Source organism: Diorhabda sublineata, chromosome 2 (assembly GCF_026230105.1).
Source record: "Diorhabda sublineata isolate icDioSubl1.1 chromosome 2, icDioSubl1.1, whole genome shotgun sequence".
In the NCBI taxonomy this organism is placed as follows: Eukaryota; Metazoa; Arthropoda; class Insecta; order Coleoptera; family Chrysomelidae; genus Diorhabda; species Diorhabda sublineata.
The window spans coordinates 14687679-14705564 of NC_079475.1; the positions used below are offsets into that span (position 1 = coordinate 14687679).

The 17886-nt window shown below is 31.1% G+C and overlaps 1 protein-coding gene across 2 annotated transcripts in view; it reads right to left on the bottom strand.

Annotated features, from left to right (window-relative positions):
• Positions 1–595: 595 nt before the first annotated feature.
• LOC130453057 (TGF-beta receptor type-1) overlaps positions 596–17886 on the bottom strand; it is a 49911-nt gene continuing 32620 nt past the window's right edge. For both annotated transcript variants that reach the window (XM_056792649.1, XM_056792651.1), the window contains exons 5-8: positions 17606–17836; positions 15086–15608; positions 14838–15033; positions 596–11851 (exon numbers count right to left, since the gene is read on the bottom strand). In XM_056792649.1, the coding sequence (XP_056648627.1) occupies positions 14850–15033; positions 15086–15608; positions 17606–17836 (938 nt within the window). In that variant the 3' untranslated portion in view covers positions 596–11851; positions 14838–14849. The remainder of the gene's footprint in view (positions 11852–14837; positions 15034–15085; positions 15609–17605; positions 17837–17886) is intronic.

Consider the following 17886-nt stretch of genomic DNA (forward strand, 5'->3'; position numbering starts at 1 on the left):
GTTATCAACAATTATACGTGAATGAGAGCAATTTCATGAACATTTAAAGCGCTGAAACCAATATAAGTTTTCATTTTTTTATTCCCATTTTTTCATAAATCCGCCGTAAAAACAAAGATTGAAAAAATTCATTGAAATCGGATGATTTTTCGATTTTCCAGAGTCAAAAAACGAGGGGACCGCGACCTAAAAACGAGGGGACCGAGACCTAAAAACACGGAGACCGCGAAAGTATAAAATTGCCATCAACTTTTCAACAAAAAGGTCTTTGTTTAACTCGATCAAATTTATGGTTCGCCATAAAGAGACATTCTGAAGAAAATTGCCATAAATTGTAATTATTTATTGAAAATACTTACAAGGGGTATTAAAACACAATCAAACTTCCTTAATGATGTAAGAAATCATCTTATAAGATTTTTCCAAATAAGTGAATTGGTCGAGGAGATCGTGGTCACCAAGTTCTCCTTAATTACATACAATAGATTCATTTTTTTGGAGATATCTCAAAAGCTTTGTATCTGTGACGCTATATAGCAAAATCTCGGAATGCTTTTCCTAGAAATATCCTCCGTAGACTTTGGAAGTATGTAGAAGTGCACTTCCAACATTTATTATAGTTTCTTTTTGTTTTTATTTGATAAGTTGTAGTCTAACCAATTAAATTTTAATACCTGCTGTAAGTATTTTCAATAAATAATTACAATTTATGATAATTTTCTTCAGAATGTTCCTTTATGGTGAACGGTTTCCTTGTACAACAATTTAAAAATCTACATATCTCGTAAAACATAAATTTAATCGAGTTAAACAAAGGTACCATTTTATTGCAAATTAATTGTCTTTAGATTGTACCGGTTGTCCCTGTAAAAGTTACAGATTGTTAACTATTGGGCATGAACAGCCCTTGGCCTTCAGATAGTAGTGTAGAATTATTTATTATTATTGATATACGTAATCATCCATTAAAAATTCATAATGTTCGAATCTAGTCCTATAACTCGTATGGGAAAATTTTTTAATGTCACAGCAATATTTTCACGTCATCTACTCACAGGTCCGAATTTTTTGGATCATTCCCGGAACACCCTTTATTACCTCTAATTGCGAAATACGATAAAGAATTTCAGAAGCAAAAGATGAATATCCTACAGGCGACAATTCTGTAAATCCGCCACTGGGTGAATGGTTAAATTTTTATTTACATATCAACAATAATATGGAGGTCTCTATAACAAATTCTGTCATAATTACTGAAACATTTTGAAAATACATATATTTTTATTATACTGTAAATAATGGCTTCGTGACAAATATAAATTAGTAACAAACGAATTGTTATTGAAAGACTGAAGACATACTGATATACTTTTAAATCAGATAGTACCTAATATAGATAAATAAGATACCCAAATATAGAAATTATTTATTCTAAAAATTTTTTGCACTTTTTGTCTTTTAGTAAATTCCGTCTTTCTTAATTTTGTTATTTGTTACCTATCCCTGATAGCATTTGTATTAATCGTAAGAGGTAATAAAATCTCTCAATAATAATCAAATTTTCTTACTGGATTTTTCAATTTTGAAAATTTTGTTTATTCACCTTTCTCTTTTTATAAATTATCATCATTGCTTTTGTGATACAGTAATTGAAATCTATTTAATACCTTTTAGATCTTTCAAGAGTTTGTTTACCAAGATGATTTCTAATTGGAATTGCAGGAATTTAAGGCCGCTTGACATGATGCAAGTAACGTGCAATGCAATTGCAAGACGCAATCAAAAGCATGCACAGATGAAGTTCATTTGCAAGATCTTGACATTATCAGTTTTGTGTCATTTTTATTGCCTACAAGTTGCAATCTAGTTTTGGCTTAATAGATCAGCTGATTTTCGTAAAACTTAGCTTCGTTATTTTCATTGTTAAACTATGTACAAAATATTAGATAAAATTTGAGGTTAGGAATTTGTTTAGTTTTACTGTTTACGGAGACTTGCATGAAATTTCTTGCACGTTGCATTGCATTATGTCAAGCCGCCTTTATACCTTAAATAACAATGATAAGTTTTACGACAATCAGCTGATCTATTAAGCCAAAACTAGATTGCAACTTGTACGCAATAAAAATGACACAAAACCGATAATGTCACGACCTCGCATGTTTTTTATCAAGAAATATTGTGTCTTGCATTGCATTGCATCATGTCAAGCGGTCTTTTATATATTTTTGAAGTTTTTGAGCGAGTACAGAAACATAAATAACAATGCAATTATGAATACCTTATTGGGAAAATAAAAAGTAAATATTTGAAGTAAATTCAATCAGCACCTGGAAATTCTAGTAATTGTATTACTCTTTTTTAAATCAAAAGTTTGGGACATTTTCTGATGGATGACAAATTGAGTTAAATATGCTACAAGTACATTTCTCCATGTAAAGTTACATTTTACTATACTTTCAAGCAATAGAAGACAGAATTTTAGAAAAGAATAGAAAATATCCAAAAGCACTTAGTGCCAAATGGACACAATGTAGAAGAATCGATCACAAAAGCTCCAACATGATATGCACGTCCCAAAACACGTTTCCATCACAATTATATATTTGTGCAGTAGCGATTTTGAACGAACGTGTTTTTTTCTGGTGCCGAAAACCATATGTGACGAAAAACAGGAGCAACGTATCAATCTCAAATTTCTCGTTGAATGTATCATTCTGAATACACTTTTTACACCACCACTACACCAACACTCACGATTACATTGTCTGACGCGCGTTTCGATAACCAAGTTATCGTCTTCAGACAATGAAGGTAAACTGAACTTTTTTAGTCTGTGAAGATGATAACTTGGTTATCGACACGCGAGTCAGACAGTGTTGGTGTAAACAGTGTATTCAGTATGAATATCGCCAACGGTTCCAGAAATTTCAACTTAATGAAAGTATTATTAACAAAGAAGAGCATTTTAATTTTGGCTGAAAGTTTTTGTTTTATTAGTTTCAAAGTTATTATCTAATATGTCCATGTGCATTCTTTTCAGAATTCGTTTGTGCCTAATTTCAACATTCATTACAATGATTTTGAAATAGTCCCACATCAAATTCAATAATTAAAAGTTTAAAAGATAAAATTATTTGTTTATCAAATGGTTATTCATTTTTTTCACTTACCAAAATTCAAAGTTCTGTTATTATTGGCAGAAACACGTTGTACATTTCCCTATACGGTATCTTTAATTAAAATAATTTAAATTGGATAATAAATAAGAAGAAGGTGAAGTTTGTATTATTATATATAATGTTTGCCTTTTGCTATTCAGCGTTGGTGTTACTTTAAAAAATTAAAATTAATCAAATTTTCCATCAGGTTAACTATTACAAAAAATCCTGGCGGAAAACCCAAGTTTTGATGAGTAATAGTATAAAAGTAACAGATGGTACCAAAAAGAAATTTTATCTTATTGATCATAGATTTATAAGAAGTGATATCAAATGGAGAACTACTTTAAATTAAAGACTTCGAATAGTGAAGCCAATAAATAACAAGGTCAAAATAAGTTTTTTTTCTAAACTTCAAAGGATGACAAAAGTTATAAAATTGAATTTTATTGTGTCATCCCTCTAAAATTGATTGTTTCCAGTTATTCTTTTTCCAAGCTATCATTCAATAAAATTATTACATCGATTAAGATTCACGTACATTTGCCTTGCAATTACTTTGTATTTCAGTTTCAATTGAACGACAACATTCATCATCACGTACATTTGCCTTGCAATTACTCTGTATTTCAGTTTCAATAAAATTACATCATTCATCATCACTATATTGGCTGAAACATACCGACCAACACGTTGACTTAGTTTTTGTAATTAAGTTCTTCCGCTGAAGAAACAGTCACGAATATACACTTTTCTCATTAGAATATTTTGTAATTAATCTTCTAAAAGTAATTAGTTCACTACGAACAGTACATATCGATATTCCAATGAACAAAGTCATAAATTGGATAATCTAAACATTGTATTCATGTGAGCCCATTTTGTATATAATCAAAATAAAGCAAATTATACTAGTTTGAAATTCATGCGTTCTTTTTACGCCACCTTGTATATAAAGTAAAAAAAATAATTTCGTTGTATTTCAAATCATGGAAAATATGTTAAGAAATGGTACGTTTTTAGTACGATGGAACTAAATTCTTGGGTTTTTTCGTAGTTCTCGAAGTTATAACAGTCAATACTTCGAAGTACTTTATGAACACACCATTTATTAAAGAAACATAGTTATCCGTACTGCACTCATCAAGCTAATACCTCGATAATTTTGTGGATCGTTCTTTTCACCTTTTTTGAAAATTGGAATCAAAATACTTTCTTTCCGTTCTGATGTTATACACTTGGTGTCAAGTATTTTATTGAAAATACTTATATATAATAGTGGGACACACATTATTTGACCACAAGAGAAATGATGAAATAAGCTATATATATGACATCCAGGATGTATTGAGATGGGCGAGAAATCGGCGAAGGGAATGGGAAGACCACGTGGACAGAATGTCAGATGACAGGTTGGCAAAGATTGCAAAGAAAGAATACATCCCGACCACCTACAAGATGGTATGAAAGCTGGTCTTCATCTCAACTGCAGCTAGGCAATCATAGATACAAACACAGGACTAAGTCCTAACGTACCATTAAGAAGAAGACATCTGTTTTTGGATTTTTTTTTTCTGACTAATCTACTTACAACTGATTTTGTTAGGGATGATTCAGAGGGAAGCTTATATCACACAAAAAAAACTACGTTAGGAATTTATAAAATTTTTCTTCCAAATAGTACTTTTGTTATGAAAAAAGTGCTTTTATGGAAAGTGAAATTTTTTAATAACAAACGTCAACTGTCTATCGTCAATAAATTAATTATAAACAAAAAAAAATCTTATATAATATAATATATTGAGGTATTTCTGGCAAGTTTATAAAATAATAGTAAAATAATTTTTTCAGTAAGTTAGTTTTAAAATTTTTATGTCAAGTAAACTGTATTTGATGATAGGCACATTTTGTAAGAATCAAATGAGTGTGATGAATTTCTTGAAATATATGTATCCGATTTTCGAAACCCCCTATATACAATATGAAATACATAAAAAATACATTAGCATATAAGTTCGTAGGGGAAATATTGTAAGATATCATTATTGACAATATTTCCAACTGTAACCCTTTTTAAATAATTTGAAACTAGAGTTTTTTATAGATATAACTGATTACATTATAATTAAACAATCTATCCCTCTTCTACCATAATTGTCTGCCATTTACTTTTGAAGTCATTTTTTTTCCCTTCAATAATTTCTTTCTTCTTCTCTTCTCTATTTTTGTTGCAGTAAACACTTTATGTGTTCTCAACATTAAGACCCCTCAGTATATAGTTTACGGTTATCCGACACACACCTGTCCCTAATTTGCCTCTTCCAATAAGCATGCCTCAAATAACGATGCATTTCGAGGACAGTTTCACACCCCTATCTCGTCCTATGGGGTTATCAGTCTTCTTTGCTGCTCGCTCTTCTTCCTACAGCTATGGGTTTAGTGGAAGTGTCCACCTATTTTCTTCTTTTTTTAAGGGTAGTGCCATGAACTTTACTTCTTTTTCTTCGGTTCTGGCGTTCACGTTGTATGGTGAGCAGACTTATAAGATCTTAAAAAGCGAATTTACTTGTTCTCTCCTATACTTTTTTCTTTGTACTTTATTTTCTAATTTCTCCACTGGTCTGTTTTCTGTACCTCGGATATCTGAAGTAGCCTCTTAGATGTTGTAGTGGGTGCATAGATCGTTAAATTTTCTTCTGGTGGTTTCTTTTATCTTCTCTTGTTTTTTCTCGAGTATATATTTCGATTTAAAACCTTCAAGCATTCAATTTTTAGGAGGATTAATAGCCTCTAGCTAAAAATTTTCTTTGAAGTATATTGAGCAATAACCAGAGACACTTTAATTAATTCGGTTCGTCATAATACGTGCAGAAATACTTTTTTATAAAAGAACTTGTAAAGATGTTGATAAAACTTTTTGTTGCCTCCTTTTTACGGTATTTTTAGCACAAACTAATCTTAAATTTTTGATAAATGTCTTACAATATTTCCCATTACAATACAATTGGAATTTATGGAACTATTGGTGATATTTATAATGAACACACTGTTTACTATGACTACATCAACACTTACAATTATTATGACACAATTACTGGTCCTTCGTGACTTCCGTAAGTGGTTAATACCAACTCGAAGACCAGATAGTATGACTATATAATTATGAGTGTTGGTGTAGGGGTAGTAAAGAGTATATACTTACAGTACACTATTTTTTATAACAATAAAATAAGAAATTCTAGAGGTATTTTAGTACGACTGTGTTTCACAAATTCTCACTACAATTAGATTTTTAAAAAGAAGCTCTTATAGTTCAGAACAGAACAATCCACAATTGATTTTTTTTTTGAAAACTTGTTACAATTTTTTTAAAAACGGACAGAAATCGACATAAATTATCTTGAAAAATTCGATGTCAAAAATCAGTGAATTAGGCGACGACTTTGTTTTTTATCCAGATCACACACCTAAGAAGTTTGATACATTATTAAAGAAATGTTGAAATTATTTTATACGATTGCGAGAATTTTTAATTTAACAGCTTAAATGTTCTACGAGGTCTACGAGATTTTGGTCGATATATCCATTACCAGTCATTTTCCCCACCCCATTATTACCATAATTACACCTCTGTTAAAAGTTTATAGATGGTCCGGAACAGAAAAACCGAAAAAAAGTATTTGATTTCATAATATAAGTTTATATGGGGAGTAGATTTGTTGAACCATTTCAACTAGAATCTTTAACAATATTGATGAGCAGTAGTGTTTACATCAAACAACAATGATTGTTTTACGAAACCTGTCTCAACATGTATCGTATATTATAAGATTAATAGTCAAACATTGGTGGAATTTTTTATAAAGGTTTTGGTTTCACAAAATTCGTTAATTAGAGGTATTTATACTTTTTCTTGATAGTTAAAAATTTGTTATAAAGAGCTTGCTCGATAAAAATGTTCCCAATGTAAAGGTATTTTTTACATTGCCTCTTATGGACAAGTTGATTACGAAGAATTTGTTAAATTGAGGAAACTTTATATTGAGGTTGCACTGTATGAAGAAATCTAGACCAGAGACTTTGTTGTTTTATATCCTGTTTTCTTTGATGTGAGAACTGTTCTAAACTAGTAATTGATTTAGAAGTAATATTTTGGTCAAAAATTAACACTTTTTATATTCAATTATCATAGTTTCTATTTTGCTCTTGGATATCATAAAATAAACATTTCTAATGATTTCTGACTAAAATGTAACAGAGCGAATTCAACTTTTTTCCAATAAAAAAAGGAACATCAAATGGTGTATAAAGAAATAACATAAATATTTAATAATAATTTACAATATATATATACAAAAAAATACATAATTAAAGATACAGTGTGATTCACTTAAAATAATACCGTACCAACAACAGAAATAATTTAAATTTATTATACTCCAACATATTTGTCGACTAGTTTTATAAAAATATAAAATACAATTACCCCATTACATGGCAATTAATATGAATATGAAAATTCAGTGGAAAAATTCACCATTTCAAGTATCTAAAATTTATTTCTAGATGAAATTTTGCATTCCAAATGTCCTAAGTATAACGTCTCTGATAGAAGTTTAGTTTCAAGTATGAAAATTAAAAAAAAAATGAACGATGTAAAATAATTGCCAAGTTTTATGAACAAAATCAAGATCGTTTATGGTTAATCACTTTGTAATCAGTGATTTTGGACGTTAGCCAGGCATTTGACAAAGTTTGGCACACTAGCTTATTATATGAAAATGAAAAAAGAATTTTCAATAATCTTCCAATTAAAGCAAGCGTATCACAGAGGAGCGTCTTGGGGCCATTATTATATACATCAACAAATAATGGAACCATTATGGGCATGATACACCAAGCAATGAAAGTCCAGTTGCAACTTGCAGGATTCTGCAAACACATTTAAGTGGCATTCAAACGTTGCTGAACAAATGGAAAATCAAGACAAACGATACAAAATAAACCTAAAAAAAAACCAGTAACAATCTGTTTATATGAACAGTGTACAAATACCACAAGCTATTAACTCGGAATACTTCTGAACACACCTAGACACAAGGCTCACATGGAAAGACCATATAATAAAAAACGCAAACAAATAGATCTGAAAGTAAAAGATTTATATTGGCTAATTGGTAGAAAATCCAAATAATACTTGAGAACAAACTCCTACTCTATAAAACTACAATGAAGCCTATCTGGATGTATTGTATCGAACCAGTGGTGGTTTTACCAGCAGGCTGTAGCCTAGGACAGCATATTTCAAGTGGCAGCAAATTTTGTCTAGCACAAAATTGAAAAACAATATTATTCACACTAAGAAGACGAGTTTTGATGAGACGAACAAGTTTTTCGACAAAACGGCGTTGAAATTAAGCGTATAAAAATATACTAAAGAAATGGAAAAATACAATAAATAAGATTTGATGAAATACCTGATGAAGATATTGGAATGACTACAAATAATTGAATTAGAATTAACACTTTAGTAAAAAAATAACACTTGGAAGCAAGCTCCTACTCGATAAAACTACAATCAAGCCTATCTGGATGTATGGTATCGAAGATCGAATTCTGGAGTTGTGCAAATAAATCAAATGTAGCCATCATATAGAGAAGCCAGTCCGAAATACTTCGCATTATAGCTGATGTCGAACCTAACCCTACATAAAGAAATAAACGTCAGTTTTTTCAAAGATGTCATAAAAGAACGAAGCACGAAATATCATGAACCATTGGTAACCATGGAAACACTTTCCTCCATCCATTTATAGAACCACAAGACAGTAAAAGACTAAAAAGAAAATGGCCAGCAGACATAGAAAGATTTGTCGCCGCAGAAGACCACACCACGTCATAGTAGAGCTTATATACTCTGAAGCGATCCCATTAGCTTAAAAAACTGTATAAGTTCCGATTGTCACTGAAATAATAGAAAAAATCACTTTGAATAGTGAGAATAGTCGGACAAACAAATTAAGATACCTGTCGACATGTTGAGACAAGTATTTCGATTGGAAGAAAATTAGATTCAAGCAGAAAAGCAAAAATGCCACAAAAAAGAAGAAAGCTCACGGAAAACTGGGAGTCAGTTTGCGAATATTGGGCAGGAAAATAAAAAATTATACGAAGTATGTAAAAATCATTCTCTAAAGGAACAAAATGTAGTTCAAAAATCAAGAAAATCGGTACCCATATATTCTGAGAAGCAACTAATGGAACAAAAATGAAAACTTGGAAGTCAGAAAGTGGATTAAGAAGTATATTTCAAAAGATACACAAATATCAACTTGAATGAGTTGTTATCGTTGGCGATATCTTCTCGTGGTCGTTCTTCAGTATACATTTGACCTGGAAATTCTGTAACCGCCAAAATATATGAAAAGAGTGTGTTTGATATAGATTAATGCAGTTCATTAAGGAAATTTTGTTTTTTTGGCTAGATATGGCAACTACTCATTATGCAGAGTTTAATATTCCGTTTATTGACAAGTTTAGGAGTGTTCCTAATGTGCTTCAATCGAAGCCAACGGAACCTTTTTGGCAAAATTTGGAATGAAACGTATAATCTGAAAGTTGGGAAGCAACTACACATGAATAATTTAGAGCAAACTCTTGATTAAGTATTTTATAATTTAATGCAACATTTAAAAGGAAAAATTAGAAATGCCTGCCGATTGAGTGCTGATTTAATTATATAAAATGTTTATAATTTAGTGTTTCATAGGGTAAAGTACAAATAGATATGTACGAATTTTTTGTTTTTGTCCCCACACCTTTATTATAATAAAATTTAATAGTGAAGTGCTTCAACTTTTCGACTTCCGAAGAATTTTTGGAGTGTAGTAAAAAGTTTTTTAATGAATGCTCTTCGCTTCTCTAAGCCGTATATTTCTGTTACTACCCTCTGTTAATTAAACATTTAATAACGCAAATAATACCAAGATATTTGCTAACCATCGCCAAATTTAAGTGAACCACTTTGTAAAAAAAACAATTAAAGGTAGAATTCAATCTCAATAATTAAAAAAAACATGTCAACTTAGTAATTCTATATAATATATATAGTTAAGGAAATAAGTGATTAAATTTTAGCATCGTTGTTATTTTTTTTGCCTAAATTATAAACAAAAGTACAATTAATGTCATTCATTTTTTTTTTCATGCCATAATACCTATTACATCAGTCTAACCAAAAAATATATATCAATTGGTAACATACTATATTAATTTTTTTCTCGCATCAACATTAATTCGATAATTAAATACAGAGTCGGCCAATGATGAAAATTGTTTCTAATATATTTTATTAAGTAATAAATATGTAGCGAAAACAGACATATTCAAAGAGTTATGTGTCTTCTTCAATCTATTGTGTGTTCTATATATGTCGTAGGGCACGTATTGAACACGCCAACACTCACAATTACACTGTCTGATGCGCTTTTCGATAACCAAGTTATCGTCTTCATAGACTAATGATAAACTATTTACTTCGTTGGAGAAACGCGCGTCACACAGTGTAATTGTGAGTGTTGGTGTATTGGTAGTGTAAACAGTATGTTCAGTACGAATATCAACAAAAATTCCACGTGTTTCATGTCATTAATCAAATTGAGAAATTGGAAACTTTTTACAAATAACCCGTATAGTGTAAAATAATGAACCTCTGTCAATGTCCGACTCTGTATTTATTTTCTTTCAGTTCTTCATAATTCCGACACCACCTCAAATTTAGAAAAAACTCAGTGACTATCAATTAACATTATTTAAATTTCATAATATTTTTTTATATCAATTTGACAATATTTTCTTATTGTTTAATCAACTTGATACGAAATTCATGATGTTTTAACTTGGCAACAATGTCTTACTATAACCTTGATTTGATATTTTGTCTTTTATTCAAATTAATTTCTCCCTGGGCTATTAATGAAGTTGACTTTATGATTATCACTTTTAAAACTCTAGGAAAACCGATGTGCAAAAATAGTTCTTTTAATTATATTATTTAGTTAGAATGCCACATTTAAATAATTTGAAATCACTGGCTACTAGAAGATACAACAAAAGTGTTTCACAATAATTATTTGTTCCTGTATTGATTCAAACATATCCTTTGTAAGATATAATTACTGAAATATAAAAAAACCATAAATAAGTTGGAACATGTTATTAATTTTGGACAGATTTAATATTTAAAATTAATAAATGGCCAAAAAGAATGTTTCTAGGTATAATTTGATTGCCAATCAATTGGTAGTTGTATTCTGATAACAATGAATAATTAGCGAATTTCAAATTGATCCTAAATTGGATTATAAAAGAAATTAGCGGTGTCGAGAGTCATGAGAATATATCCCTAATCACGAATTAATGTATAAACTTAAATAACTGAGAAACGTGAACAAACATAAGTGAAGAAACAATTATGGATGAACAGGGCAGTTATGTATAACCGAGGAAAATTTTCTACACTATAAAACTTCATGAATCAACAAAATGTGGCAGAATTTGATAATTGTTAAAACAAAAACACATTATTTAGCGCACACAAAGACTTAAATTACTTCAGTATAAAAGAATATAGTCTCTCGAGTAGTCAAAGATGCAATGGCGCCAATTACTTTCTTCCCAGCGCTAACAACCTACAAAAAAACAAAATATTAAAGTTAAATTAATAATTGACACAAACCAAAATAGCATTTGAATTTACTTTTATTAAAACAACACATTCTAACGAGATATGGTTTTTCTTATGACCATGGTTATATAATATTCTGGACAGACATTGATTGTTCTAATATGTTCTAGAGATGTCATAATTTGGATGATACTGATGTGGCCAATATATATGTGGTTTCAACAAGACGATGCCACATACCAAACACTTCAATTAGTACATGAGACATTTCCAGATCGTGTACTTTATCGTTTCGATTATCAGAATTGGCTTTAAAGATCGTGTGGTTTCAAACCATTTGATTTCTTTTTATGGGGTTATTTAAAATCAAAGGTCTAAGTCAAGAAGCCCACAAACAAGCGTCCATTAAAGGAGGAGATTCTATTGCAATCACTGATTTTTCTCTACCAATTCTGTAATGGTAGTTGGATATTTGTTTATAGATGGCGTTGGGGATATATAATAAAATTATATCATAGATAATTATGGAAAATGTTTTTCTTATGAATATACCGAATAAAACAATGTGTTAAATTTTTTATTGGTTTTAAATAGAAGAAGTTAAAATTCACGTATCTACAATAGATTCAACGGAATTCAGGTATGCAGAATGGTCTTGAAAAATTTTTAGAAACAAGTACTTATATGTATACAAAGCTTTGAAAGCCGTTTGTCCGATATATATTTCCATAAATAACCCTATCATATGATTCAATAAAAAAATAGAAACCGTGTTTTCTATTTGATTCATTTTGGGCACCCATTTTAATCCTCCAGTTTTATTAATAAATCATGTGATCATGATGAAGCAAAAAATACAGTTGAAGAAAAAAAATAATGGAGGATTTTGACGCCTTCAGTGGCTTCCTATTGTTGAAACAACCAAGTAGCATTATAGAGATATTAACTAAGTTGGTATTTTTGGAACTGTTGGCGATAATCATTCTGAATACACTGTTTACACTACCACTACACCAACACTCACAATTGCACTATTTGAAATGAGCGTTTCGATAACCAAGTTATCGTCTTCAGAGATTAAAGGTAAAATATTTTTCTTCAGTCTCTGATAACGATAACCAACTGCATAGTAAAGACCTATCCCTTAAATAAACCAAGTAAAAGGGGCCCAATCCACATATAATTAGATTTTTAAGAAAATTATCTCAGTAAAACCGCCATGATCATAAAAATCAATATTATATCAAGAAATGTATTAACAAGGTTGTCAATACTGAAATTATATAATAAAATAATTAAAATGGAATATTTCAGGATTATTAGTTATGGAATATTTTATATTATGTTTTGCTACTTGCAAAAATTTCTATTTGGTATATAACTTGTTTATATTTTTTTACCTGATTATACAATCAATCTATATATATAAGTAGTTCTTTTTTATGGGACCAGTGTTTGTTATCAATGCATAATTCAGAAATAGATGATAATTTCTCTACCCTCTTAACCATAAGCTACAATTTGTTTCATACTTGCCAACTTTTTCTAATATCTATTGGGGGTTGTCGCTTCGCTTCAATTATATTTATAGGGGTACTGGGGTGGCATTAACTTCTAATATGAATATTTCTATTTTTAATTTCTTCACTTCTCCAAGTTCTTATGGAAATACATTAAACAATATTATAATTTTGATCATATTAACGAACTAGGCATTTGTTATATTTGTCGTAACCTAGCTGTCTCCTAAGACTTCTAACAAAATATAATTTGTATGAAATTGATGAAAATGGCAGAAATTGAGTTATTTTTAGTAGAAGCTATTTGGATACCTAAGATTAAATTTCCAACTTTCTTGTGCACATTGTTCCCTTCTGATAATGTACTGGAATTTTAGTAACAATTGATTTTTTTTTAATTAAAATTTTAGACTATTCTTCATTAGCTGTTCATATGTCTTAAGAGGGACTTCTGGTGCAGAAGTCTAAATTTTAGGCATTTTTGAAACAGATAAAACAATTTTTACTATCTCACTTACTTGGTTATCGAAACGAGCATCTGACAGTGTAATTGTGAATGTTAGTATAGTGGAACAGACAATATTGTTACAATATAATTTTTTATTGGAATTCTATGTAAATTATCAGAACTTTGTAAATTTTACTTTGCAAATTTGAAAGAAAAAAATGTATTTGCTACCCACAACTCACTGTAGTCAAAAATATATGAAATGGTTTCTTACCAAACCATCTTTACTGCCAAGATGAAGAATAATTACTCGTTTCTCCCTTAGCAAGGACCATCAAGACACAATTTTTAGAATCCTCAACCAAGCGTTACTTAACTGTGTATCTAACCAGGTGTCTTTGGTATGTCTTAATACTTTAGAAATTTCCGGAACCGTTGGTGATATTCATACTGAATATACTGTTTACACCAACACTCACAATTACACTGTCTCGCGCGCGTCTCCATAACTAAATTACAAGTAATGCCCCCCAAGAGCTGGAATTGTTTTTCGCTGGAGGAAATACATTAGTATTAATAGGTAGGTCAAGTTGATAGGTTTTAGTTTATCTTCAGTCCCTGAAGACGATAACTTGGTTATCGAAACGAACGTCAAACATTATATAGAATTTTTCATATAGATACTAGATGTATCAAGTTAATATATGAGATAATATATAATATATGAGATGCAATAGAATAGACTCTACCCTTATATTCATACATGACCCTGAGATGGTTGGATTATATATGGTCCCAACTATTTTATCTTTGTTAGTTCATTTTGAGCCATGAAACAATGTGTATTATAAAGTTTGATAGTACCTACCAATGTTTTTCTGTTGAGGCTGAAAGTTAGTAGAGCGAGGTCATAAAAAATACTTTTTCATAAGAGACTTAATGAGCCCATCTCAAAGTACAATTTTGAAAATTGTGAATAATTTCATTTTTTTTGCATGATCAAAAAAAATACCCCAACTTACCAATGTACGATACTACATCTTTAACTCTTCAGATGCTCTGAAATTTGAAAGTGTCTTTTTGATCCTGAGCGCCGTTAGTCTCGCCGTTGCATTATGATACCAACATTCTTTCATCAATTTGGACATTACATGCAAGGCTTCACAACTCTGCCAACGGTTAGGAATATTTGGTCTCTGCGTATCCACACAAACGACTCTACAAAACAAATTATTAACAAACTACATTCTATAGAAAATCTAGTACTGACCTTCTCATTTCGTCAATCGTAGGATCAGGAGGTACAGCATCATAAAATGGTAATTGGTATTCATCATAAATACCACCTACGTTACAACGTCTTGCGATTTCCCAAAATATCAAACCCAACGCGTATACGTCCGCCCTTTTGAACGAATCAAACTGATCTATATTCATCGTTTCATCCAAGACCTCTGGAGCCATGTATCTCTTAGTACCTACACGGTTATTAAGTGGTATGTCAACAGTATCTGTAGTTACATCATGTCGTACTGCTAAACCTAAATCACCAATAGCACAAGTACCATTCGACTTGACGAGAATATTCTTCGATTTTAGATCCCTGTGTGCTATGGCGGGTTTTCCTTGCGTACCCATTATGTCCATATGTAGATGAGCAAGGCCGGTTGCTATTGAAAGAGCCATGTGTATCATCCCGCTGCTATCCAGGGTGTTTCTTCCAAGAAAGTCGAATAAAGAACCGTGTTCGTGGTAATCAGTTATTAACCACAGTTGAGTCCAAGTACCATTATCTGAAAACAAAAACAAATAAGTCAAATTTATATTGTGAGTTAATTACAAAAAAAAAATAGAAAACAATTTCTATAATTTTCAACGAAGCATTTTGGTGAAAAATATAAACAATACTGATCACTACAGCTTTAAGGAGAGGCTTCGCCTTTCCCTAGCCTCGGACGTCATCCTTTCTGGTCTCTTGCAAAGACCATCCAATTTGTTGCACAAATTTTTGTAGCATAATCTGAGTCTCTTCAGCCTTGGCTTCCCTCTGCTTCTACTGCTCGTTGGTATGTTCTTAAAATTTTGTGGGCACGTTTTTCTCGATGCTGCCCATACAAGCCTGCTAATCTTGAGTAAGTTGTAGATCTCAATGTTATATCTACGTCTCCAGACATTATTTTCTTGGACAGAATGGAGAATATGGGGGAAAACGGAATTGTTATCACGGCAATGAAAAAGTTGATCACCTGGCGAAGAAGGACTAGTTAGCTCCTCTTAAAAGACCACAACCTTTCATAGATATTTGAAAAAGTCATCAAGGCATGATCATAAATAAGTGGGTAAACAAGAAGTCAAAAAATCGAATTAAGACTCCAGGTCCGGAACAATAAAAGATTTTTTTTTAATTCCATCAAATGAACCCAAAAAGCCCTTTCATTAAGCAAAGAGGAGCTAAGGAGAGTTACTGGTAGACTCGCTGAACACTTTCTGGTGACTTATCACCTTAAGAACATAGGAGAAGTTACCAATGGCTTTAATCGTTTCTGTAAGGAAAAAACCGAGGAACTTTGTGAGTGAAAGGCTATCTATCGACTAGCCACTAAAAACCAGAAGAGGTAAGTCGCATAGCCTCTAGACTGGTAGCTCAGTCGTTGCTACCTGACTGGTAAACAGTCCTAGGTACACAATAGATGAATAAGTCAAATGAACAAACCAAAGGATTAGAATACGAAGAAGTTGACTGATCAAATTATGAATAAACTACAGAAATATTACGGATTAGCAATTACCAGGCATGAAAATAATGTTGATGAAATGTACAAAGAAATTTGAACGACATTTTATAACTTTTCTCCATCAGATAAAAATCCCAACGACCAAAATTGCTCCTTAGGTGAGAATAGCTGGTGATCTTATCGTCGGGCGAAAGCTCAAAGGAATGGACTTATCAAAGTTTAAGCTTTTACCGCTTGATAAGGAAGCTTTGAAACCAATTTATACTGATTTGAGTTGCTAGAGCGATGCAAAGGAGGAAACACACAAAACAATAACGAAAGTTACAATGGGTTGTTGCGGTCCTTTGCTCCAAAGCACCTTTACAGCTGAAAACAATTAAGCTCGCTAATGATAGTTTTTATGGTATAAATGATGAAAGTAATGGCATAGGAAGATATGTCACGCGGCGTCCTCAAAAGATGGACGAACAGCCCGGAGACAAAAAAGGAGGAAGAAAAAGATGTATTGTATGGGCCATTTTTATGGTAAATATAATTTTATATTTACCGATAGATGAAACTTTAAACGCGTATTTTTCAAAACGACATTTTTTATTGCTGTTGACATCATAACAAAATTGATAAGTCGACTTCAAATTTAAACTTCGATCTTTTTGATTGGCTGGAAATTGTCAATTTGGCATTGAAAAAACGATATTTTTTTTTCAGAACTATACCATTTTGTTAATTTTCGATATTTTTCAAAAATCTTAGGTCACTGTATAGGAAATATCTTCAACTTTTAATAACCTTTTTGAATTTTTGGCTATACTTTTGTAAAAAAAATCTTGAAATTCAAGCTGATAAAATACTTTATTATGTCCAAAAACTTCAAAACATTCTATCCAATATTTTCTCTTAAAAAATTTGCCTAATTTTTCATGGTATAACGCCTTAATATTCTTATTGAGACAACCTTGTTAATTATAATGTAATTTAGGTCGATTTTTTGCAAGTACAACCCTGTTTAAAAGTTACAAAGATTTTTTTATCGGAATAAGAAATTATACATTTACCTTTGTTATCAGCTGCTATAAATCCGAGAATATTATCGTGACGTAACATAACAGTTTGGTATATTTCAGCTTCTCGAAACCAAGATCTCTCCTCTCTGGAACTGAAAATCTTTACAGCGACATTTTCTCCTCTCCATCTTCCTTTCCACACTTCACCGAATCTTCCTTGTCCGATTATTTCAACTAGTTGAATTTGTCGGGCTATACTTCTTTGAACCAGAAGAGGTAAACCTTAAGAATGTTAAGGGTTTTTATTAAAAAATATTGATGTATGCGAAGTC